Source organism: Bos grunniens, chromosome 16 (assembly GCF_055505025.1).
Source record: "Bos grunniens cultivar Pamir isolate PY7600 chromosome 16, Bosgru_T2T1.0, whole genome shotgun sequence".
Lineage (NCBI taxonomy): Eukaryota > Metazoa > Chordata > Mammalia > Artiodactyla > Bovidae > Bos > Bos grunniens.
The window spans coordinates 9,297,101-9,321,491 of NC_141180.1; the positions used below are offsets into that span (position 1 = coordinate 9,297,101).

At 39.4% G+C, this 24,391-nt stretch overlaps 1 protein-coding gene across 6 annotated transcripts in view; it reads right to left on the bottom strand.

Moving 5' to 3' along the window:
- Positions 1-4,954: 4,954 nt before the first annotated feature.
- LPGAT1 (lysophosphatidylglycerol acyltransferase 1) overlaps positions 4,955-24,391 on the bottom strand; it is an 83,720-nt gene continuing 64,283 nt past the window's right edge. For all 6 annotated transcript variants that reach the window (XM_086343301.1, XM_086343300.1, XM_086343302.1 and 3 more), the window contains 2 exons: positions 12,888-12,994; positions 4,955-9,757 (listed from right to left, as the gene is read on the bottom strand). In XM_086343301.1, the coding sequence (XP_086199427.1) occupies positions 9,606-9,757; positions 12,888-12,994 (259 nt within the window). In that variant the 3' untranslated portion in view covers positions 4,955-9,605. The remainder of the gene's footprint in view (positions 9,758-12,887; positions 12,995-24,391) is intronic.

The following is a 24,391-nucleotide window of genomic DNA, read 5'->3' on the forward strand; positions in this document are numbered from 1 at the left end:
CCTTGTCAAAGGGGGTGCTGATCAAACTCATTTGACGAGTCCTTGGTTCCACTGCTTGTCTGGGGCTCTTACTTGAACAAGCCCTGGAACTCAGAGGCCACCATGATGAAGGGACATTTAGGTACTAGAGCTAGTAAAGAATTATCACCAGCTTCTAGTTTCATACCTGGAATTCAGAAATGAAAGGAACCATCATGAGACTGAAATCTCTATCCCCTTCAGTCGGAAACAAATGTCTCTTTATGTTGCAGTCTCTATGGCAAAAATAAAAACAAAATACATTTCATATCCATATCCAAAAAGATAAAAAAAAATGGGTTTCCAACTTTTTTAGTGGTTAATTGTATTTCTGTAACAGCTGAGGGGACCATATCTTATCTTAAAAAGTAATCTTCTAGGGTTTGGGAGCTCTTATGTTCAGTTTAAAATTGGGGAAAATGAAATTATAGAAGGCTTTAGGTCCATCACCCCCTTTAACATGCATACCTAATCATTTAGATTTAACTCTCATTTACTAAAAACAAATCCAGCAGAGGGCAATCTGCTGTTTTGAGGAAAACATTTGAATGGAAATCAAAAGGCCTGGTTCTAGCCCCCATAATTCGATTAAGCAGTCATTTAATGCAACCAGCAATGGACCAAAATTGTCCCAGAATGAAATGTGCCATCTCAAAACAAGGTGATTTCTAAAGTTCCAGGAGCTCTGAAATTGTAAGGGCCAATGAGTTATGCATCAATCAGCGCCAAAAGTAATATGAAGATTATTCCCAAACAAAACCTCCATTGTTTTATCTTTTTTTTTAAATTTTATTTAATTTTTAAACTTTACATAATTGTATTAGTTTTGCCAAATATCAAAATGAATCCGCCACAGGTATACCTGTGTTCCCCATCCTGAACCCTCCTCCCTCCTCCCTCCCCATACCATCCCTCTGGGTCGTCCCAGTGCACTAGCCCCAAGCATCCAGTATTGTTCATCAAACCTGGACTGGCATCTCGTTTCACATGATATTTTACATGTTTCAATGCCATTCTCTCAAATCTTCTCACCCTCTCCCTCTCCCACAGAGTCCATAAGACTGTTCTATACATCAGTGTCTCTTTTGCTGTCTCGTATACAAGTTATCGTTACCATCTTTCTAAATTCCATATATATGCGTTAGTATACTGTATTGGTGTTTTTCCTTCTGGCTAACTTCACTCTGTATAATAGGCTCCAGTTTCATCCACCTCATTAGAACTGATTCAAATGTATTCTTTTTAATGGCTGAGTAATACTCCATTGTGTATATGTACCACAGCTTTCTTATCCATTCATCTGCTGATGGGCATCTAGTTTGCTTCCATGTCCTGGCTATTATAACCAAACACAACCTCCATTGTTTTAGATTGGTGTCCCTTTGATTAATGTGATTTGTATGAATGAGTGAAGGATCAACAGATCTAATCCTCTTAAAGTATTCAGACTCAAAAAATTTCCAATTATTGAAATTATGGCCAAACTTTTAGAAGGGAGAGGGTTCTTCTAGACCCATGTAGCATTCTTAAATTATTCAAATGGCTGAGGAATTGTTTCACTGTGATAGCTGGTCTTCAAAGATGGCTCCCAAATGAGCCATGCCTTCTGGTATCCATACCCTTTAGTAGGCCCTCCCATACTGCCCTGTGAGTCACTGTGGCCCAAGTGACATTGTGCCAGTCCTGGGTCTAAGCCAAAAGAAGTCTTGGTTGCTGCTTTTTGGGGTGCTCCAAGTTGCCATTGCTCTCCCTGCTCCACACCAGATCTATCAGAGTTCAACAGATCCAATGTAGGCCCAGATGTCTCATTTCCAATGCCATTCTTTGTCCTTATTAAGATGTGTACATATCAGGGAAAGAGAAAAAGCCCTATTGTGGGCCCTAGATGCCTTGATTAAAAGAGGCTCCTTGTCACCAATATTTTGAATTGTCCCTTTGTTTTGGTATCCTGGAGATGCCTAAAGGCTGAGAGGCATATCTTTTTTTCTGCCAAGAGGGCAGAAAACGGCAGCTGGGCTCCTCTAAACTACTCTGGTGGCTCAGATGGTAAAGAATCTACCTGCAGTGCAGGATACCTGGGTTTGATCCCTGGACTGGGAAGATCCCCTGGAAAAGGAAATGGCAACCCACTCCAGTATTCTTGCCTTTAGTATTCCACGGACGGGGGAGCCTGGTGGGCCACAGAGTGACTAACACTACACGCTGTGATACTTTAGACGTGAGCCCACAGGAATGGCAGCCTGAGGACAGTTCACACAGAAGTTGATTTCTTAAACCGTGTCTGAATACTCTTTGGGGTCCTCATTGATCAGGGGTGTGTGTACCTGTTTGTAGACAGCAGACTTTGGCACTTTCTTTGTCTTTTAACACTCCTGGGTTCCTCTTCCTTGTATTTCAACCTCTTCCAATCCCCTCCCAACTCCCCCAACTTATAGGTATCTATTTTCTTTTCCTTTAACTATCCATCAACTGACCCTGATAGTGTTCAGTGTTAACTGGTAAGAACTGAAGATAAAGACCTTTTCAGGCAGTTTGGTGTCAAAAATGAAACAAAGGCATGAAGATGCAGAATTGATATTTTAGGGGAGGTGTCCTAGCCATGTGATTTCTCAGCGACATCACTGAGACAGCTATCATCACAAGGATGGCCCAGAGCTCCCTCTTCAACAGTGAGAACTTTACCATCACCTCTAGAATGAATTGCACACCTAAAAAGCAGCAAGTTTTCCAAGGAGAGGCAACAGAAATTTTCCGGGGGAAAAATCAGGAGGGAGCTTTGTAATATGCTCATACTTCCCAGCAAAAAAACAAAACAAAAACAAACCCAAACAGTTCCAGTTTCTTCCTTTGTAAAATGGGTTTACTCAGCTAATAAAGAGCATTTTGCTGACTCGGAAAGGAGACTGTTTTATTTCCAGTGGTTAGCCAGCCCTCCTCCCACAGTCCATTCATGTGTGTTTCAATATGATCTGGGTAACTGATACTCAGTTTGTTTCCCAAGCCTCTAAGAGTGAAGAACAAGGTTATCCAAGTCCTGAGAGGTAAAAATTTATTGACTTATATCATATCAGCATGTTATGATATGGTCACACATGCTCATACAGCTGACTTTTTCTTATAGCCAAAAGAGGAAATTTTTTCCTTTTAAAAATACATTATCTTTTTCAGCAGGAAGAAACATTTTCTAAAAACAAACGTTTTCATATTAAGTGGAAATTAAAAACAATGGATTTTCTTTTGTTCCCAACTCATGAAGAATAGGGCTGGTCCGCAATAGATCTCAGAGTTCTTCACACTTGCTTTCAGGGCTCTGTCCTCAGTCTGTTCATCTTCCACAGAAACCACCCTGCGGGAAACAACAGCCTCACCAGAGCAGCATCCTAAGTCCAGACAGGGAAAGAGGAGGTAGACCGAACTTGAACTGTTTAACTTGTTTGGCAGACTGTGTGATCTTCCCTTCGCTCAGTCGTGTCCAACTCTTTGTGACCCCATGGACAGTAGCCTACCAGGCTCCGCCGCCCATGGGATTTTCCAGCAAGAATACTGGAGTGGGCTGCCATTTCCTTCTCCAAGGGATCTTCCCAACCCAGGGATCGAACCTGGGTCTCCTGCATTGCAGACAGACGCTTTACCATCTGAGCCACCAGGGAAGGCCAAAAGTTTTCAGTGGGATCAAACATATTCTCCAAATATCTAAACAAAGACTGTTTTCAGTGCTCAAAACAGAATCTTAGAGATGCCTGTTATCAGTTTACCTAGTTTTGAGAAATGAAAGCAAAGGACCAACTTTAGAAAAATGCAAGCTTCCCATGCACTTGAGGAAAGACTTGCTGTTGTCAAATTCTTCAAATCAAAAGCCCGCTCTGGGGACTCCCCTGGCTGTCCAGTGGTTAAAACTTCACTTTCCAATGTAGGGTGTGAGGGTTCAATCCCTGGTCAGGGAGCTAGGAGAGCCCACATGGTTTGTAGCCAAAAAATATAAAAGAGCACAATATTGTGACAAATTTGATAAAGATTTTTTAAATGACCCACATTAAAAAAAAAAAACTTAAAAAAATAAACAAAAGCATGCTCTGTAGGACTGATATTAATGCTTTCCACCCATTAAGCCCCTGCTAGGGTCAGTAATAGGACCCTTAGTGTTGAGCAGTGAGTTTACTCAACACTAACAGTTAAATTTTAAAATAAGTACAGGACAGTGGTGTGCTGGAGACAGCTCCTACTGGCTCACTACAGCTGATTGTTAAATTTTAAAATTTTGCCAGCAGTTGCTAAACAGTTGTTATTAAAATTAAGTTACATAAGCTTACAAAGAGTAATGAAGCCAAATGTGGTTCACTTTAGTGACAATAATTTGCACAAGGGTAAGAAAAAATTTTTTCTCCATGGGGTCGCAAAGAGTCGGACACGACTGAGCAACTGAACTGAAGAAACACTTTATCAGATCACTTATCAGATTGAGTGACAATATTTAAGAAATAAGTAATTATGATGTAATTCCATTTTTCAAATCATGGCCGAATTGCAACCATAGATTGGCTACATGAGTTCAGCAAAAATCAATTAAAGCATCCTGGGAGAATGAACTGGCTATATGGACTTGACAATAAAGTATATTTTATTATTATTTGTTAGCTGTGTTATATGTCTTTGCTATCAGCAAAATTTTAACAAACATGTATACTTGTATACAGAATTTTTTTTCTAGGAGAGCAGACTATTCAACATTTACCAGTACACCACTGGATGGGGAAAGTGGGGAAGGAGTGGGGGGAACAGTTTAAAACCAAAGAAGGAAGCACAATGTTTTTTTCTTTTGGTTTTTCAGTTTGCCCTCAGCATCCAACTGCCATAATACACGCCCACAGATGTTAATGCCTAAATCTCTCCAGTAAAATACAAACACCCCATTCCCACTACTAAGAATTAAAAGCACTTTACTTGAAAAAAATCAACTTTATTTTTTCTAGATTAAAAAAAATAGAACCAGCAATTAATTTTTGTTGGGAAAAATGTTTCTTTTGGTGTTCACATCTAAATTTCTGAAAATGTGATTCTGGTTACTAAAATAATCCCAAGTGCATTCATAAACCAGATAGATCCACGAGTGACCAGCCCTTTACAAAATTTAATGACAGTTGCCACAGCCTTTACATTCATTCTTATCATACATTACAACATGCAGATAGACAAAGAAAGACAGGTCAACAAGCTGAAGTAAACATTATGGCATCAGGAAAATGAAAATCCACCTGTATAAAATAAATACAACTCTGTAATAACTGTAAAGAAAAGGAAAGCATGTAACACAACAACGGCGATTCAACGTATAACTGTTTCATTATCCAATCATGAAATGAGTTACTGTAAAATGCACAGACCCCTTACACATAAAGAATTTGTGCATTACAGTCATGTGTTCAACAGTTTTACACAACAAAAATAAAGCCATTCAACATATGTGTGCATATCTTGCAACTAGATTACACTTATATATTTTTTTGCTCTTTTAACTGTTTTAAAAAAATATTAAATGTAAAAATCCTCAAATGGAAATTTTGCAGAAAAACCCTTATTTTATCTTCTGTATGGCTACAGTCACCTTCCCCCAACAGTACAGCACCCTCAGCTTATTCCTAGGGTCCAGGTCCTAACTGTTGGGTATCAATGTAAAATGATTGCAGTGAAGCACCAACCAGTGACTGCTCCAGAGAACACCTGGCCCCTTTGTGACCCCAAAATGTTCGATTTTGGTGGTTTTGGTCCCAAACGTATTAGTCTCTACTGTCTCAGAAAATAAACCAGTGTACTTGCTGCCCAGGGTGGCTCTGACTTCGCCTCTCATGTTAACAGATGTAAAATTCACAGCACTACACTGCAAGAAAATAAGGCTACCCATTTTTATCCATCCTTTGTAGAATAGAGCTGATATACTCATAATGGTAACTCTGGAGCGAAGTCCTATAGTGTAATGAAGAAAATAACTTCCTATTTAGCAATGTAAATAAAATTTTCTTAAATATAAAAAGAATCCAATAAGACTATCCATGATTAACTTTCTACAATTATAACCAGGTCCCAGTAGTTTAGAACAGTCTGTAGGGAAATGATTGTCAGAAACATTACCAAGACAAATCCACAAGACGTGAGTGGCGTGAACAAAGAATGAAGAGGCATTGCAACACCGATCCAAATGCTATTAATACTACATTGATGTTCTGAGGTTTACATTCGGTGATTTAACATTTCATTTTCACAAAAAGTCTTGAAAAAAAATGACAATACCACCAGCTCTTGATTATTCATGGATTCCTTTTCTAGCCCATGGATTATTCAGGCTTTTGTGTTTCCTCTTCCTGAAGCTGTCTTTCCAAATCTTTTCACTACTCATGAACAGTCATAAATAGATAGGCAAGAGAAATCTTTTTTTTTTTTTTAATAATACTTATCCCTAGAAGTAAAACAGTTTGATGAGAATAAGGACTCAAACTCCTAAATACAATTAGATTTTTGGTTTACTATGACTTATTACTGGATTAACTCCGGTAATCTCTAGGTCTTTTCCCGTGGAAAAAATTAAGGGTTGGTTGTAATATGAAGGACTACTTAATGACAGATTTGAATTCATAGTTAGCTTTAAAAAAAAATCTACTATTTAGATTCTCAACTTGTTTGCTCACCCAAAACATCATTTTCCATTCTGTAATTTTTCTTTACCTTCCACTGGCATATAGGTTTCTCCACGCTATTTGTATCTTTTAACACCAATGACAGTTTCTGAAGTTAACTGTGAACTGCTGGGGTGGTCATCTCTGGAGTCACTGTGCCTGCCTGTGGCCAAGCAATGCTCCATCACTGTGACTCATGGAGACCAAAATCCAGCAGGGAGATCTCAGCCCTCTCTGCTATGTGAATCTAGGCAGATCAGCTGAGACCAGGAAGTGCTGAGATTCTACAAGCTGCGAGCATAGAAACTGGCACAGTTTTATTTTCTTTTCCCTTGACAAAAATGTATACTCTCTAAACATCCTTTGATCTCACTTTGCAAAGAAAATACAGATTAGGACTTTTAATTTGGTTCTGTACAGTGGCATATTGCTGCTTCCCTGGTTGCCATACGAAAACATGGATTCTCTCTTTACCTTCCCCAGTGCGAGCAGAACTCCAGTTACTGATAGGGAAAGCACTATCAATGCTCTCAAACATGTTCTGCCAACAGAAGAGAGAGAACATGTTGATAAGGAATCAAAGAGGGATAGGGCAGACCAAATATACATCTATTTACAACTCACAGATCTATTTTCAAAAATTAACTCACACATCTGTTGGTATTTTTCACTCTAGAGACTGCTGAAATGACTGCACTTGAAAACAAAAGCATCTTACAGAACAGTCTGCTTGACATGTACATTACACAATATTAGGTTCCTTTGGAGAACAGTGATGGCAAAAGTGGCCCTAAATCACACTGACGTGTGCATTTCTTTTTTTTTCTTTTGGATGGGAGAACTGGCCACTCTATCTGTGGTTTGCTTAGCAATGACGAAAAAGGTCTATTGGCTAGGACTATGCATGCCAGACTCCACAGTGACCTACTTATCCCCCAGCTGGCTGACTAATCTCTCAAGGGAACAATTTCAATTCATCTTGTCTAGTAGTGTTTGCTGGGCCTCAAACAGAAGCATCCTTAAGTTTCTATCCAGCTTCCTATCATCCTTCATTCCTTTAATTGAGATTGGCTTTACCTAATTACTGTCACTGTAAAACACATAGAACAAAACGCTCAGATTTCAAAAAAAACTGCATCTTATAACACCCACTACACCAAACCAAACATAGTAACACTGTCTTCTGCATTTCACCAGTAGTTGTCTACTATTCAATGAGGTATTTCAGGTAATGAATATTCTTTGACCTCTGTACTGAATTAACCCTAAAGATGGAGCTGCTGGGGGCTTTTATTTGGTTACTTTGCCTTTCCCACGTAACTGGGAGAAAATTCACATCTTTTCAGTTTTTGGTTTTTTTGGTTTATTTTAAAATAGAAAACAATAAACCCTTACTTTTAGGTTCTGGCCTACTTCTCAAAATTGTCATTTGTACAATTAGTGACAACAGGGGAATCAACAATGCTCATCACCAATAAGTACACTGACTCACTAGGGTCTAAATAGTCCTATAGTCCCAAACCAAAACACAACCTCTCTCTCAACACTGGGAGTGCGGGTGACCAGTTGACACCGGGCCAGCAGTTTCTGAGGAGTTTTTGGTTCTCCTATGAGGTAAATCACATAAATATAGTGATACATTATAAAAAAAAAAAAGTTTTCTAGAAGTATGAACTTGACTCTATCCTCTCCAAGATCAACTGGAAGAAACTGGGAAGCCTCTTTGCTGGTCTCTCCTGGTTACGCCACTCTGAAATGGGCAGCTCCTTGAAATGCTAAAGGAACAAACGTGGGTTCTGGGGGTGTCGTGTGAGGACGTGTCACCATTGGAAGCCAGTGCCTGGCTCCAGTTCTTATATTCCTTATATTAAATGAGTCTATTTCACCTTAACTTGATCAGTTAAATGCCTTCATTTATTTCAACCATCCCCATATGCATTTGATGCTAAAATGCAAAATGGAAAGAAAACAGAACAAAACAAAACAAAGGCTCTGAGCAGGACAGAAGCCTCGGTGTGGTGCCCAGTGCAGATGGCGCTGGAGAGCGTCAGCACACAGATCAACATGCAGACAGACAGGCAGCCTCTCAAGAATTTCACTTGCTGATCACGGTCACGTCTGTTTCCAACCTATAGTGCTAATCCTCTGCTGTAGATGCATCTGATAAAAGTGCATTTTGTAAAAGACAATTATCAATCTATGATATGCCTTCTATACAAAAAGATAAATCAAGTGAACCCCCCCTCCCCATACAAGGGGCAGCATGAATGCATGTAAACACGGCATTGGACTGAGCTGGTCTTTTGGAAGAACACCTTCTAGTACCGGAATGTGTCACTGGACACTGCTTTGCCCCTGGGGGCATGCTTGACACCAAACCTCAGGAGCTGTTGAGGACCTCTGCAAACAACAGAGTCTCTGCAAACAAAAGGGAAGCAGCTCTTCGAAGGTGCCGACCAGCTCGCCTCGAGGCTACTGGGAACACAGCCAGAGCTGACAGAGGTGAGGGCGTGCCCCGGCGCTGCCTAGCAGAGAGGACTAGCTAAGAGGAACGGACGCGCACAGTTTTCTGAGCCTGGGCAAGATTATCACATACATCTGGTGGCAACAGAATTTCTCTCAGATAGTCTTCTAGGATGATTTGATGATTTCTTCTTCTCCAAATGTGATGTTTGCATAAGTGGGTGGTAGAGTGTATTGTTTTAAAACATGAAAAGTCATTAAAACATATTAGCAGGTCATTATATTATTGATCCTCATTTTAGTAGAGTTTAAAAATATCCCAAAGGGGGATAAATATTAATCCATCCATTCAATCTCCTTTGTTTTTTTTTTATATTCTGATTTGCACATGTAAAATAATGCACGCTTAGGAAAGTCCAAACTCCTATGGTGACCATGACAAGTCTAAGTCAATTCCTAAAACAGGCAATGGTAAAAGTACTGAAAGATATTGTACCACATATAGCCTGACAAAAATGCAAAAGACTGTATGAGAAATATCCACATATTGCTGAGGGTCATCTCCCTGGAAACAGCTTCCTTATGGCCCTTGGGAGGTGGAAAAGCCCCTAAAAGACAAAACAGAAATATTCATTTGTTTTCCTGTGGTGGGAGGTGTCCTAGAGTAAAAGCTGAACATTAGTTTAGCTAGAGTTATTTTTGCTGTTGTTGTTTGTTTTTGCTTCTGTGTGTTCTTTGGTGCTGGGTCTTCATTGCTGCTTGTGGGCTTTCTCTAGCTGCAGTCAGCCGAGACTACTCTGCATTGCCACGTGTGGGCTACTCACTGCGGTGGCTTCTCCTGTTGCAGAGCACAGGCTCTAGGCCTACAGGATTCGGTAGTTGGGGCTCTCAGGCTCTAGAGTGTTGGCTCAATAGTTGCGGCACACGGGTTTAGTTGCTCCGCTACCTGTAGGATCTTCCTGGACCAGGGATCAAACCCACGTCCCCTGCACTGACAGGCGGATTTTTAACCACTAGACCATCAGGGAAGCCCTGCATTTTTTTTTTTTTTTTAAAGCATCTCTGATTTCTTCTTGCTCTTAAAGAGAGATATCATTTGAGATACAGTTTTCAAACCACTGAGCCCTTTCCCAACTCTGAGCCTTTGCCTTTTTCTCTGCCTAGAATAGTCCTCCCTCCACCTCCATGAAAGGCAGGCTCAGGGCATTTTTCCAACATCAGAAAAACACCACTGTCTTGTCTCCCCTTCCCCACCAGTCACTGGTATCTTCATGTTTATTTCCTTCTTGGCACTTTCCACAGTCTGTATTGATTCCAATCTACCTTTCTCTTTTCTACAGACTGGTTTACTTTCCGTCTCCTACAGGAACACAAACTGCAGGAGAGCAGGCACTATGGCTGCCTTGTTTTCCACTGTATCCCTACAGATTTCTACAATGGCCAGGACACAGGATTAAATCAATTAAATAATTTCCAGAGAATTCCTTGAGGGACAAGTGGTTAGGACTCTGTGCCCGCTGCCAAAGGCACGGGTTCAACTCCTGGTCAGGGAACTAAGATCCTACAAGCCAAACTTTGTGGCCAAAAAATATTTTCTTTTTCAAAATAGCGTAATTTATACTAATTCTTCTATTTACAAATTAAATGTTTTTGCCACAAAAGGGGTTGTAAATTACCAATGTTGCTGTTTAGTCCCTAAGTCATGCCCAAATTTTTTGCGACTCCAAGGACTGTAGCCCACCACGCTCCTCTGTCCATTGGATTTCCCAGGCAAGAATACTGAAGCGGTTGCCATTTCCTTCTCCAGGGGATCTGCCTGACCCAGGGACTGAACCTGTGTCTTCTCTCTTGGCAGGTGGGTTCTTTACCACTGAACCACCATGGAAGCCCATAAATGGCTGATACTCTTTTCAAAAGGCAACATGGTTTATTCCTTTTTTCAAAAGGCATATGTCAATAATAAAAAAAATAAAAAGGAGAAATAAAGTAAACTGATGTCTTTACATTCTTTTCTGGAAAGGAAAGCTAGACCACTTTGGAACAATATTTTCTAAGGTCATCTTGAAAACACTCTTCAGCATTCCAAATAGTCTTTGTTCTTGAGGATAATCCCCTAGGGTAAGCTGATTCGAAAGAGGATTTGCTTCTCACAAACAATTTACAGAGAACATTTTAAAGTTTCAAGGTCTGTTATGCAAATAGCTTTCTTAAAAAGAGTTTCTATTATTGTTGCTACTATTTAGGCCAAATATTATAAAGAGATTGAGATGAATAAGAAGAGGGACCTTGCTGGCCTTTTAATCACCTGATGCCTTCTTATGTTGGGTTTGCCAAAAATGTTTGTTCGGGTTTACATTACATCTTATAGAAAAACCTGAACAAGCTTTTTGGCCTCCCCAATACATCCACCTGTCTTATCCTGAAAAAAAATCCTGGAGATCAAGGAATGCAAAACAGCAGAGAGGGACATGTTGTTCAACTAGCCTTACTAGGCATTTTAATGGCACAGACAACGTCCTGCTGCTGTCATATTAATATGCATGACTCCAAAGTCCCCGGGTGGGAAAGTTAAGATGAGGAAGGAGTCTCATTGAGGATAAAGTGAAACAATCCTAAATACAAACACAAAAGCCTTAAAGATAATTAACAGTATCAGCTTTTGCTTATGACTACTGGGGGGCTTCCCTGGTAGCTCAGACGGTAAAGAATCTGCCTGCAATGCAGGAGACCCTAGTTCGATCCCTGAGTCAGGAAGATCCTCTGGAGGAGGAATGGCAACCCATTTCGGTATTCTTGCTTGGAGAATCCCATGGACAGAAGAGCTCAGGGGCTGTAGTCCATGGGGTGGCAAAGAGTTGGACATGACTGAGCGACTAACATTATGAGTATTAAACCTTTGATAGACTGATTTAATATCTACTTTAATTCTGTCTCCAAAAAGCCTAGATGGGAAGAAAACTGGGCCTCTATTCATCTAAAACCCCACGGCTATCCTCAGACCCGGGACATGTTTCTCTTCATCTTCTTACTCCTGTTGCTCTGGAAACAGGTGTGCAGCACGGCTGTCTGTGAAAACCTGGGGTCTGCCTGGGGCTCCAGGCTGGTTAGTTCCTGCTTCCCCAACTTCCTGGTTTCCTCCCTCTCTTCTCCTTCCCTTCTCTGTGTTTTTCATCTCACTGTAGTTGTCATAGAAAGTACAGAATATTGAGTACAGAAAAGGTATCTTAGAGTAAATAGACCTTTTTCTCCCTAGGAGAAAAATGTAATAAGGTTATATCTATGAAGACTTAAAATGTAAATGTTATCCCTCCACATAAAGAAAAGAATAAGCACATGAAAATGCAGTTAAAAATAATCTAAAATGACTGCATGGTGATGGTCAAACAATCAAGTGCAGGATCAAAACATGAATGATATTTGTTATTTCTTAAAATAGACCATATAATCACAGAGGTATGTCTACAGTCTTCCACAGACTTGTATTCTCTTGAACTTGATGTTTGTACGATGTTTTACTCATGATTTGATTGTTCCACACTGGCTGACCAAGTAAGGGCCTGGATAAATTTCACATGCATTTATTTGTCTTTATAAAAGTTTTAAGCTGAAATTCTAAAATATGGAAATACTTTGATTCCTTTAGGGTGCCTGAAGAATTGAAAAATGGTTATCTCCCTTAAAATATATCTTTGAAACCATCAGTAACTTCAGGAATACGTGTAATAGGATTCTGTGTACCTGTTTCATAAAAATGCGATAAGAGGTCCTCTTTTTCAATAAAACGCTGATAGAGCCAGTCAGAAAGGTCATCAGTCTCCAGGGGTACATCTTTAACTGGAAAGATTCTATCAAGAGTCAGAAAAAAAACAAAAACTACTTTAATTCAGAAGTCAAAATCATTCAGAACCACAACTTAGCTTTAGAGTATCCTATATCTACAAAAAATTATTGAGAAATACCTGTCTTTCCATGTTTGTAGGTTTAAGTAGGAATGTTTTTTGGAACAAGTGAAGTTTTAGAATGCAGCTTTCTTAGAACACATTTAGAATACTCAAACGTTAGGCCAAATAATGTATCTTAGCAATGTTCCTTTGTTGGGGATATCTATGAACCAGACAGAATCTGTATTAATTGGTGCCCTTTTGCTAATTATATCAGAAATACTGGTTTCATGACTGAATGTAGTTGTTGGAACATGATTCTGAAGGATTCTGTGACTGTCCTTACTCAACAGGAACTAGACTGGGATGATGAGTGACATATATCTACTGCAAGTGAGAACAGAACAGGGGCCTTGAACAAGTGTTTCTTTCCTTTTTTGTTTTCCAATTGTGAGAAGAAGGTGTTCTTGATTTCTTCATCAAAAGTATAAAGGTGTGGTTTTTAAAGTCTGCAAAACGTTTGTTTGTATGAAAAACACAGCCCCCACTTCCTCTGCCTTTTGTTTCTCCTTCCCTAGAGGAATGGATTTTTCCCTCTTAGTATTTCGCACTGCTGCTTCTTTAGATTTAGGGCTTATGATTTGTTTTTTTTTAATTTTGCAGCTGAGTCCTGTGTATAATCTGGGAACATAGGAAGTATTAAGACCACCTTTTAACACACAAAAAAGAAAAGGGTCATTCCATGGGGAAGTAGCAATACAGGTGTATTTTATTTCACATTTTATTAGTAGACAGATGGGCAGAAAAAGACAAAAATAAACCACTAAAGGGGAAGTTGAACACAAAATTTATCAGATAATCTTTTCTCATAAGTTAAACTGAAGAAAAACATCTACAATTTCAGCTAAGAAAACTATTAAAGTCAGGTGTGTCCTTCTGGTTTCAGAAGAGTTGAAAATTTCATCTGAATCTTTTAAGAGTTGAAAATTTCATCTGAATCTTTGTAAATGTAAACCTTTTTTTAAAAATCAGGATGGGGGTAGGGTGGGGTGGAGGGTTAATTTTCAGTGGAGAACTACACATTTTCCCCTTCAATCACTTACTATGTATTTTCCAAACAGAAGGAAACCGGGATATAAAGAAGCAAGTAATTACCGGGAAAGAAGAAGAGACTACAAAAAAGCCTGGCTAACAGAAAAGAACTCTAGAATGATGTGAAATGCAAGTGGGGAAGACTGTGAGAAGCAATAACAAAATCACGATGATACACTTTGTCCACCGGTGGCTCAGACGGTAAAGCGTCTGTCTACAATGCAGGAGACCCGGGTTTGATCCCTGGGTTGGGAAGATCCCCTGGAGAAGGAAATGGCAATCCACTCCAGGACTATTGCCTGGAAAATCTCATGGACAGAGGAGCCTGGTAGGCTACAGTCCATGGGGTCGCAAAGAGTTGGACACGACTGAGCGACTTCACACATTCACTCGCTGACGATCACAGATGAGGGTTAAGCTCCTTTCTCTTCCTAACCCACCACACAGGCACATCCTTTCCATCTTCCCATGCACTCGTATGGTCATTTTAATTATCACAATATTTGATATTTACATTATTATAATCATGTAAGTATATTCAAAGGTAAGTCACTCAGTCGACTCAGTCGTGTCTGACTCTTTCCGACCCCGTGGTCTGTAGCCCACCAGACTTCTCCGTCCATGGGATTCTCCAGGCAAGAATACTGGAGTGGGTTGCCATTTCCTTCTCCAGGAGATCTTCCCGACCCAGGGATCAAACCCAGGTCTCCTGCATTGCAGGCAGACGCTTTAACCTCTGAGCCACCAGGGAAGCCCATTCAAAGGTAAACCAGGCGGTAAATCAAGGCTATGTTTCCTCTCATCTCCAATTTCTGTTCTCCCTAGACTGAGCAATTTGCATTGTTTCCTAGGTAGACATAACTAATTCAACCATAAACTATGGACCAATGAAATAAAATCAAATATCTAGATCAGGTCGACAAACTTTTCCTTAAAGGGCCAGAGAAAAAATATTTAGACTTTGCAGGCTATTAAGATCTTTGTCACAACTATTCTACTCTGCTTTGTGTAGTGTGCAGGCAGTCACAGACAAGGTATAAATAAATTAGTGTAGTTGTGTTCAAATGCAACTTTATTTAAAAACCAGGCAGTGGGCCACATGGACTCGGGTCTAGATCGTCTCCCAAGGGATCCACTCGCATTAGACATTCTTTCAATTTCACCTTCGTGAGGAAATTTAAGCAAGGTTCTGGATGTGTTGCCTGTAGTTTTCATCCTGCAAAGGCCCTTCACTGTCATCCTGGTGAGTCTTCATATTCCTGAAGTGGATTTAGTGCTTTCTGTATCTCATGTCTTACTTCTCTGTTTACTCCACATTTTGATGGAGTACACCCCTCCAGTAGTTTCCTGAGAAAAGGCACTTGAAATCTTGCGTTTCTGCCAATGTCTTTTTTTCCGTCCTCATATCTGGTTGATAATTTGACTAGATATAGGATTCAGAGTTGAAATTCATTTTTTTTCCATCTGTCTTTTTGTCCTTTCTGAGAGATTTCTTATTTAAATTTCAAACTTTTACTGAGTTTTACTTTTTTTTTTATCATACTTTTAGTTTCTGAGAGATCTGAGTGTTCCTTTTTTTTACAGAATGCTATTATTGTTATAATATTTCATCTCTATGAGAATCTCATTTCTATAACAATTATCATGGGAATTTTAAAACATTCACAGAAATAGAGAAAAGGGTTAATGAACTCTCATGTACCATGAGGATTTTGGAAGCCGTACAGTCTGTTTCTCACATGACCCTCCTATGTTCGTTTTTGTCTCCATCTTTAACAGTGGAGGCTGATCAGATTCCCAGTTATCTGGGGATTCTCTGTTGCTCATGCACATTTACAGATGTGGGACTACACAGCTGATTCAAAGTTCTCTGCCTGTGAGTGGAGTTTGTTGACTGTCAGTCACCCTGAGGATTATCTGACTGGGCCATTTAAATTGGTCTTTCCTCTTGAATTCGCCCTTTACTCACAGAAAGATCCTCGAATTTCCTGCTAAGAGAGAGGAAAGGCCTTGTTGCTAGTTTTCTGGCAGCAGAGCAAGGTGAGGGCTGGGAGTCTCAACACTCAGCACACAGACATCACCTAACCCTGCTATTCTCGTCTCATTACGGGACCTCTGCCTCAGCTGCACCTGGGGTTCCAGAGCAGGCCTCCAGTATTTGCTAGGGCAGGGAAAGAACAAGAGCCCAGGAATGGCATGCAGGATGGGGGTTCTGGGGTTCTTTGCTGCTGCTGCTGTTGCTGCTGCTAAGTCGCTTCAGTCGTGTCCGACTCTGTGCGACCCCATAGACGACAGGCTACCAGGCTCCCCCGTCCCTGGGATTCTCCAGGCAAGAACACTGGAGTGGGTTGCCATTTCCTTCTCCAATGCATGAAAGTGAAAAGTGAAAGTGAAGTCCCTCAGTCGTGTCCGACTCTTAGCAACCCCATGGACTGCAGCCTACCAGGCTCCTCCATCCATGGGATTTTCCAGGCAAGATTACTGGAGTGGAGTGCCATTGCCTTCTCCCTGGGGTTCTCAGTTCTCCTTAAACAGATTTCAACCAGTCTTCCCATGTTTAGCAACTTTCCACCTTATTTCCACAGGTGCTGATGCTGCCAACCTCTTGGCTTTTCAAAAGAGGGAGTAGACTCAACTCAAGTCCACTTTCATGCCCTTCCAAAACCCCAGTAAAATACTAGAGAGGTTTTTCAAGGGTAAACTCACAAGGATGGGGTGAACACTAGGAATGACAATAGCAACAAAACCTGGGATGTTGGAAAAAAGAGCAGTAAATAAAGTAACAGGTCCCAAGCCAGCTTTACACATATTAGTGTGTGTGTGTGTGTGTGTATCTTTTACACCATGGAGGCAATAAAAAAGCCAGCTTCAAGCCAGCCATATAAATGTAAAAGGACAGCTGTTACAAGTATTATAAAAATGAATTCTTGACAGAGTTCTTTTAATATCAAAATTTATATAATCAGAGGAGTAGAGACAGAGAGAGAAAATTTCAAGAGGAAGAGTCCGTGGGATATTTAAACAAGTGTGTTTTCCCTTCTCTTCAAAGGATAATTTCTATCTTTGAATTATAAGAAACCCTCAAATTAGAAATAATAGTCCAAGAATTCCATTGTCTCTTTCTTCTTTCCCCATTTAAACTAAGAAAGCAGATTCCTATGAGGGAAGTTACTGAGGATACACAAGCTCCTAAGAGTGCTTGCAGACTACTTCCCCTACACTGTACATGAAATCCTGCAGAATGAACCATTAGACAAACACATTTCTGTGGAAAAATGTTCTCAGTGTTCACTAGATAATAGTAACTTCACATTTTCTCATCCCCCTGTATATTTGCTCGTCAGTTACAAAAGGCCTAGCACCCTATCTCAAGCCTGGATCTCCACTTAAAGTGAGTTTTTAAGAGGGAGATAATTAAAAACAAAAGTCAGTTTTGTGAAGTAGTTTTTCCTAACTCCTTTTCTCCCCTAAGAAGTCCCTTTGGGTACTTGGTTGCATGAAACAGTCATTTATATATAAGGACTGAATGTCTGTATCAAACTATTTTATAATCTTAATTTGCAGGTAGGAAGATGAATTAATGCAAATGATGACAATTTTGTTTTTACCTTCTCTGTATTTACACTTCCGATTTTCTTATCACATTTCTAAGACCTCTAGTACAATGTTGAATAGAAGTGGTGATAATGAGCACCCTGCCTTTCATTTTTGATTTTTCAGGGGGAAATATTCAGTAGTTTACCATTTAATATGCTTGCTGTAGATTTCTTTGGTAGATAACATTAATCAGATTAAAGAAATCCCCTTCTATTCACAATTTGCTAAAAGTTTTCTTTTTTATCATGAATAAGAGTTGCACTTTTATCAATTTTTTCCATCTGTTGAAATGCTTATATAATTTCCTACTTCTGTTAATGTGATTAATTAAAGGGATTACTTTTAGATATTTTTTCCATTTGTAGATTTTATTTCTATATTACAGACACATGCCCTTTATCAAATAAATGTACTGTTAATATCTTCTATTCAGTGGGTTCATTATTGCATATTATAGGTCCTCTTATACAATATTGTAAAAGTGGTGATAAAAAGCTTCGTTCTTAGAGTTTGGGACTGACACATACACACTGCTATACTTGAAGTGGATAATCAACAAGGTCCTACTGTATAGCACAGGGATCTCTGCTCAATGTTATGTGGCAGCCTGGATGAGAGGGGAGTTTAGGGGAGAATGGATACATATATAAGTACAGTGGAGTCCCTTTGCCATCCACCTGAAACTATCACAATATTGTTCATCAGTTATAGCCCAATACAAAATAAAAAGTTTCTTTTTTATTTTTAAAAAGCATCATTATCTTATTCCTGATCTTGGAAAGAAATATTTCAGAATATCATCCTTTAATATGGTGTTTTCTGAAGAATTTTGTAGATATCCTTTATCAGAATGAGGAAAGTCCTTTCTATTCTAAAAATCTACAAAGAGTTTCTATCATGAATAGGTATTTATATTTAGTAAGTGATTTTATTTAAAAATCCAAACTTATTTTGAATGTTGAGCCAAACTTTCATTCCTGAAATATATGCTCTCAGTACATAATATGATGAATTTAAAATATTTTGCTGGGTTACTCTTATATCCATAATCATGTAAGAGATTTGCCTTTAAATATTCCTTTCTTATAATATCTTTGGTTCAGGTTTTGGTATCCAAGTTATGCTGGCCTCATAAAAGAAGCTAGGAAGTATTTCCTCTTTTGGATGCTCTGGAATAACTGCACTTAATATCCTTTAATTTTCCTTTTTAATGACTACAGAATCTGAGGTAATGTTCCCCTTTTCATTCCTGCTATCGATAACACTGATCTTTTTTTCTTGATCAGTCTTGCCAGAAGCTGATCACGTTAATGTTTTCAAAAAATAAAAATTTTTATGTCATTTTTCTTTCTATTGTATGTTTTCTATTTCAGTAAGTTCTCCCTTATTATTCCCTGACTTCTACTATTTTAGGATTACATTTGCTTCTTTTTTTCTAACTTCTTAAAATAGACATTTAGATCACTGATTTTTAACTGTCTTCTTTTTTAATAGAAGTGTTCTTTTTGCTTTTCTTTATATTATTATTTCTGGCTGTGCTGAGCCTTCAGTGTTTCACGCCGGCTTCCTCTAGTTGTGGAAAGCAGCGTGCAGGCTCCCGGGCGGCTCTTCTTGTTGCGGAGCGCAGTTTCTGGTGCGCAGCCTCCAGCAGTTAAGGCACGCAGGCTCTGTGGCTGCAGCTCAAGGGCTCCAAAGTGCAGCCTCAGTAGTTGTAGTGCAGGCCTAGCTGCTCCGTGGCACCTGGAACCCTCTCAGACCAGGGACTGAACCTGTGTCCCCTGCCCTGGCAGGCAGATTCCTATCCACTGTGCCACCAGGGAAGTCTCTAACAGAAGTTTTTAAGGCTGTACATTTTCCTCTAAAATACAGATTAATACAGATTAAGTTGTACCCCATAAATTCTTACAGATCATATTTTCACAATCATTCTGCTAAAAATATTTTCTACTTTCATTGTAATTTCTTCATACATGGTAAGCCGTAAATTCCTCCTATTCTCTACCACTTGATGTGAAGATCCAACGCATTGGAAAAGACCCTGATGCTAGGAAAGATCGAAAGCAAAAGGGGAAGAGAGTGGCAGAGGATGAGATAGTTAGTGTCACCAACTCAATGGACATGAATTTGAGCAAACTCCAGGAGACAGTGAAGGACAGCAAAGCCTGGCATGCTGCAGTCTATTGGGCTGCAAAGAGTCTGACACAATTAGTGACTGAACAATAACAACCACCCTACGGATGGACAGTTTCTCATTTTTTTGTTACAGCATTGTGCAAATGCCCATTCATAGGTGTATATCTATATGATAAAATTACAGAAGTGAAACTGCTAAGTCAAAGGTTAATTTTGAAAGATTTTGCTACATTATCTTCATAAAGATTATACCGATTTATATTCCTACTAGCAACTTATGAGAATGCTTCTCAGAGAAAGATTTTTAAACTGGAGAAGAACGAAATCTGAAGGCTCTGATTTAGGTTGTAGAAGATGATGAGCAGTGTTTCACAACTCAATTCAGTTCAGTCACTCAGGCGTATCCAACTCTTTGTGACCCCATGGACCACAGCACACCAGGTTTCCCTGTCCATCACCAACTCTTGGAGCTTGCTCAAACTCGTGTCCATTGAGTTGGTGACACCATCCAACTATCTCATCCTCTGTCATCCCCCTCTCCTCCCGCCTTCAATCTTTCCCAGCATCAGGGTCTTTTCCAATGAGTCAGCTCTTCGCATCAGGTGGCCAAAGTATTGGAGTTTCAGCTTTAGCATCAGTTCTTCCAATGAACATCCAGGACTGATCTCCTTTAGGATGGACTGGTTTGATCTACTTGCTGTCCAGGGGACTCCCAATAGTCTTCTCCAACACCACAGTTCAAAAGCTTCAATTCTTTGGCACTCAGTTTTATTTATAGTTCAACTCTCACATCCATACATGACTACTGGAAAAACTATAGCTTTGACTAGATGGACCTTTGTTGGCAAAGTAATGTCTCTGCTTTTTAACATGCTGTCTAGGTTGGTCATAGCTTTTCTTCCAAGGAGCAAGCATCTTTTAATTTCATGGCTGCAGGCATCATCTGCAGTGATTCTGGAGCCCAAGAAAATAAAGTCTGTCACTGTTTCCATCATTTCCCCATCTATTTGCCATGACATGATGGGATAAGATGCCATGATCTTTGTTTTTTGAATGCTGAGTTTTAAGCCAGCTTTTTCACTCTCCTCTTTCACTTTCATCAAGAAGCTCTTTAGATCTTCTTCACTTTCTACCATAAGGGTGGTGTCATCTGTGTATCTGAGATTATTGATATTTCTCCTGGCAATCCTGATTCCAGTCTGTGTTTCATCTAGCCCAGCATTTCACATGATGCACTCTGCATATAAGTTAAATAAGCAGGGTGACCATATACAGTCTCAACATACTTCTTTCCCAATTTGGAAGCAGTCCGTTGTTCCATGTTGGGTTCTAACTGTTGCTTCTTGACCTGCATACAGATTCTCAGGAGGCAGGTAACATGGTCTGGTATTCCCATCTCTTTGAAAATTTTCCACAGTTTGTTGTGATCCACACAGTCAAAGGTTTTGGCTTAGTCAATAAAGAAGATGCTTTTCTGCAACTCTCTTGCTTTTTCTATGATCCAACGGATGTTGGCAATTTGATCTCTGGTTCCTCTGCCTTTCACAACTGGGATATGCCAATTTGGGGACACATTCTTAGGAATCCACCTATGAGCTCTCTTTAAGAATACAGACACCTTATGTCTTCATTTCAATATTAACCTTAATACAAATATTCCGAGTCTTACTTACAGAGAAACACATTAGCACTGCCATCTGACTTCAGAGCCTATGTCTATAGTCACTTTAGGGCTTCCCTGGTGGCTCAGAAGGTAAATAATCCGCCTTCAGTGCAGGAGACCCCGGTTTGATTTCTGAGTTGGGAAGATCCCCTGGAGAAGGGAACAGCTACCCATTCCAGTACTCTGGCCTGGAGAATTCCATGGACTGAAGAGTCCATGGGGTCGCAAAGAGTTGGACACGACTGAGCAACTTTCACTTAGTGAATTATTTAGATGAATTTGTTGAGCACTGACATCTTTTGGAGAGGGGCATGGCAACCCACTCCAGTATTCTTGCTTGGAGACTCCCATGGACAGAGGAGACTGGCGGGCTGCAGTCCATGGGGTCGCAGAGAGTCAGACATGACTGCGCGACTGGCACTACACGACACTGGCACAACGCAGTACAACTTTAAAGGCATAAGGGCCGGGGAAGTTTAACAAGGGCACCCTTAGGAGCAAAACCTATTCTTCCACCTCTTAAAGGTCACCTCTCCTGTGACTTTTTAATATCCATTAAAATAAATGTTTTAAATAAAATAAAACAAGAGGAGTTCTGCTTCTTGAAATGGTAGAGTAGTTCACAGGTAATGGTTATAAATTCTGGACAAAATGCAAAAAGTAATTAGTGGAAGGCACTGGAGAGTAACTAAAAGCAATCGGATATTAGAGGAGAGTCAGGAAAGACAGGAGAGTAGGAGAAACAGGAAAGTAGGTGTGTTTTCCATTTTTTACAGCTCTTTACCTCAAAATAGTTCCTAGTTAGAGCCACGCAAAGAATCAAGACTTATATAAGAACATGTCATCTCACTCATTGAAGAATCAGAGGACAGATATTAGGGTGACCATAACATTTGAAAAGTGAGGAATCTCAGACAGAAGTAAGCACTGAGTGGGAACCATGCCTTCTGAGTCTGCTCCCCACTTGAATTTCTGGGTGACTCCTGAACTATGTACGTATGGGGCAGAAGCCAGCAAAATAAAGCCAGCACAGTGCTGGACACAAGAGAGATGCCCAGAGCTATGCAGGAAATTCAACTACTCAGGAAATTTAATCATTTGTTTCTTTTTGTTTTTTTCAAATTAAATGTCCTTAATATTTGGATTTTTAGGAAAATCAGTTAGTCATCCTGATACTAGAGGGATGTTTTATTTGTTTCTTTCATTGAAGTGTTTTTTTTTTTTAATTGAAATAGAGTTGATTCATGGAATGTTTTAAAATTTAAATTTAAAAATCAAAGTTTGTTTTTTAAATGAATGGTATTAGAAATTACTGACTTCTTACTTTTAGATAGTTTAATACTGTCTTAACACAGTTTTGTGATATAAGTGGTGTTCTTTAAACTCTTTATCTACCTCTACCACACTGAGTACAGTCAAATGGTTTGGGGAGTTATCTAGATTACTTTTTAGCCCCTAAAAATACACTATTTCTATAAATAAAAAAGCAGGTCTAATCAACCTGAGGATAATTTAGCAAGAGCTAACTTGGAAATAGTTTTTATTTGGCAAAACTAATACAATTATGTAAAGTTTAAAAATAAAATAAAATTAGAAAAAAAAATAAAAAATAAAAATAAAAATTAAAAAAAAAAAAAACATCTTTATAAGGAGGAAAGTGACATTAAAAATAAGGCTGAAAGAGGAAGTTTGGGTTTACCAACTTAACTCATGAAAGACTGTGGTGAGGTTGGTGAAGTATCTATTGCTTTAAATGGGGTGAGTGTCAGGGAGTGGGGCCGTGTTTTAACAGAAAATCTACCCTACCATCTGCCTAGAATAGCTTGGACTTTCTCTTGCTTTAAGAGGCAGCCAGGAGGGAAGACCAAATGCTCGCTCAAGAGCAGTCAACAGCTATTAGTCTGATTGTTTGGTCACCATGGGATTAAAATATTAAAATGACTAATCTCCTAATATGGCAGAGTGTCAAATGCACTGAATACCAGTCCTCTTGGAATCAAATAAAAGGAGTTCTTGTGGGATATAAAGAAATAAACCTTTGCAATAGCAATAGTTATCCAATTGAGAAACTGGCTCCTAGTGTTCCAGAAATAAAAATTCTTATTAATAGTAATCTAGAATGTGCTCCTAAATACAGAGTATTCCACCAAAAAGCATAGGGTCAGATTTAGGATCACTAGATAAACTATATTAAAAAAAAAAAAAAGACATAAAATAATGCTTAGCAGCTGACACCTCTATACCTTACCTTCTCATTAGAATGTTTGAATTTTCATGCCACAAAGACTCCAAAATGTGAGCTAACAAACAACATGGCTAAACCCTCAATTCAATTATGTCAATGGTATGTTAGGAGCCAATAAGCACTGAAGAAGATAAACTGCTGATGCTTTCTTAAACTAAATAATCTAGCAGAGGGACAAGGAAAGTAAATAATCTAACATCAGAATATGGTAAACGTTATATTAGGATTTTCAGAGAAGGAAATGGCAACCCACTCCAGTATTCTTGCCTGGAGAATTCCATGGACAGAGGAGCCTGGCGGATTACAGTCCATGGGGTTGCAAAGAGTTGGACATGATTGAGCAACTTTCACTATATAAGGACTTGCATGTAGTTTTCAAGAGTCAGAGTACTATTAGGTTCGTGGTGAAAAATAATAGACCTATTTTTTCTCTCCTCAGATACCTATTTCCCAGATACAACCTCTTTCAACTTTATTTTGCTGTTCACTTCCACATTGCTTATATAACATGCTAGACTGTCCAATTTAAAATGTATTCATCAACTTCCTAACAGGAAAGACAAGGACTTGGCTCTCTTCTACCTTTGTTCTCTCTTTGACTTCCTCCTCCTCTCCTGCAGTTAGTAATTCC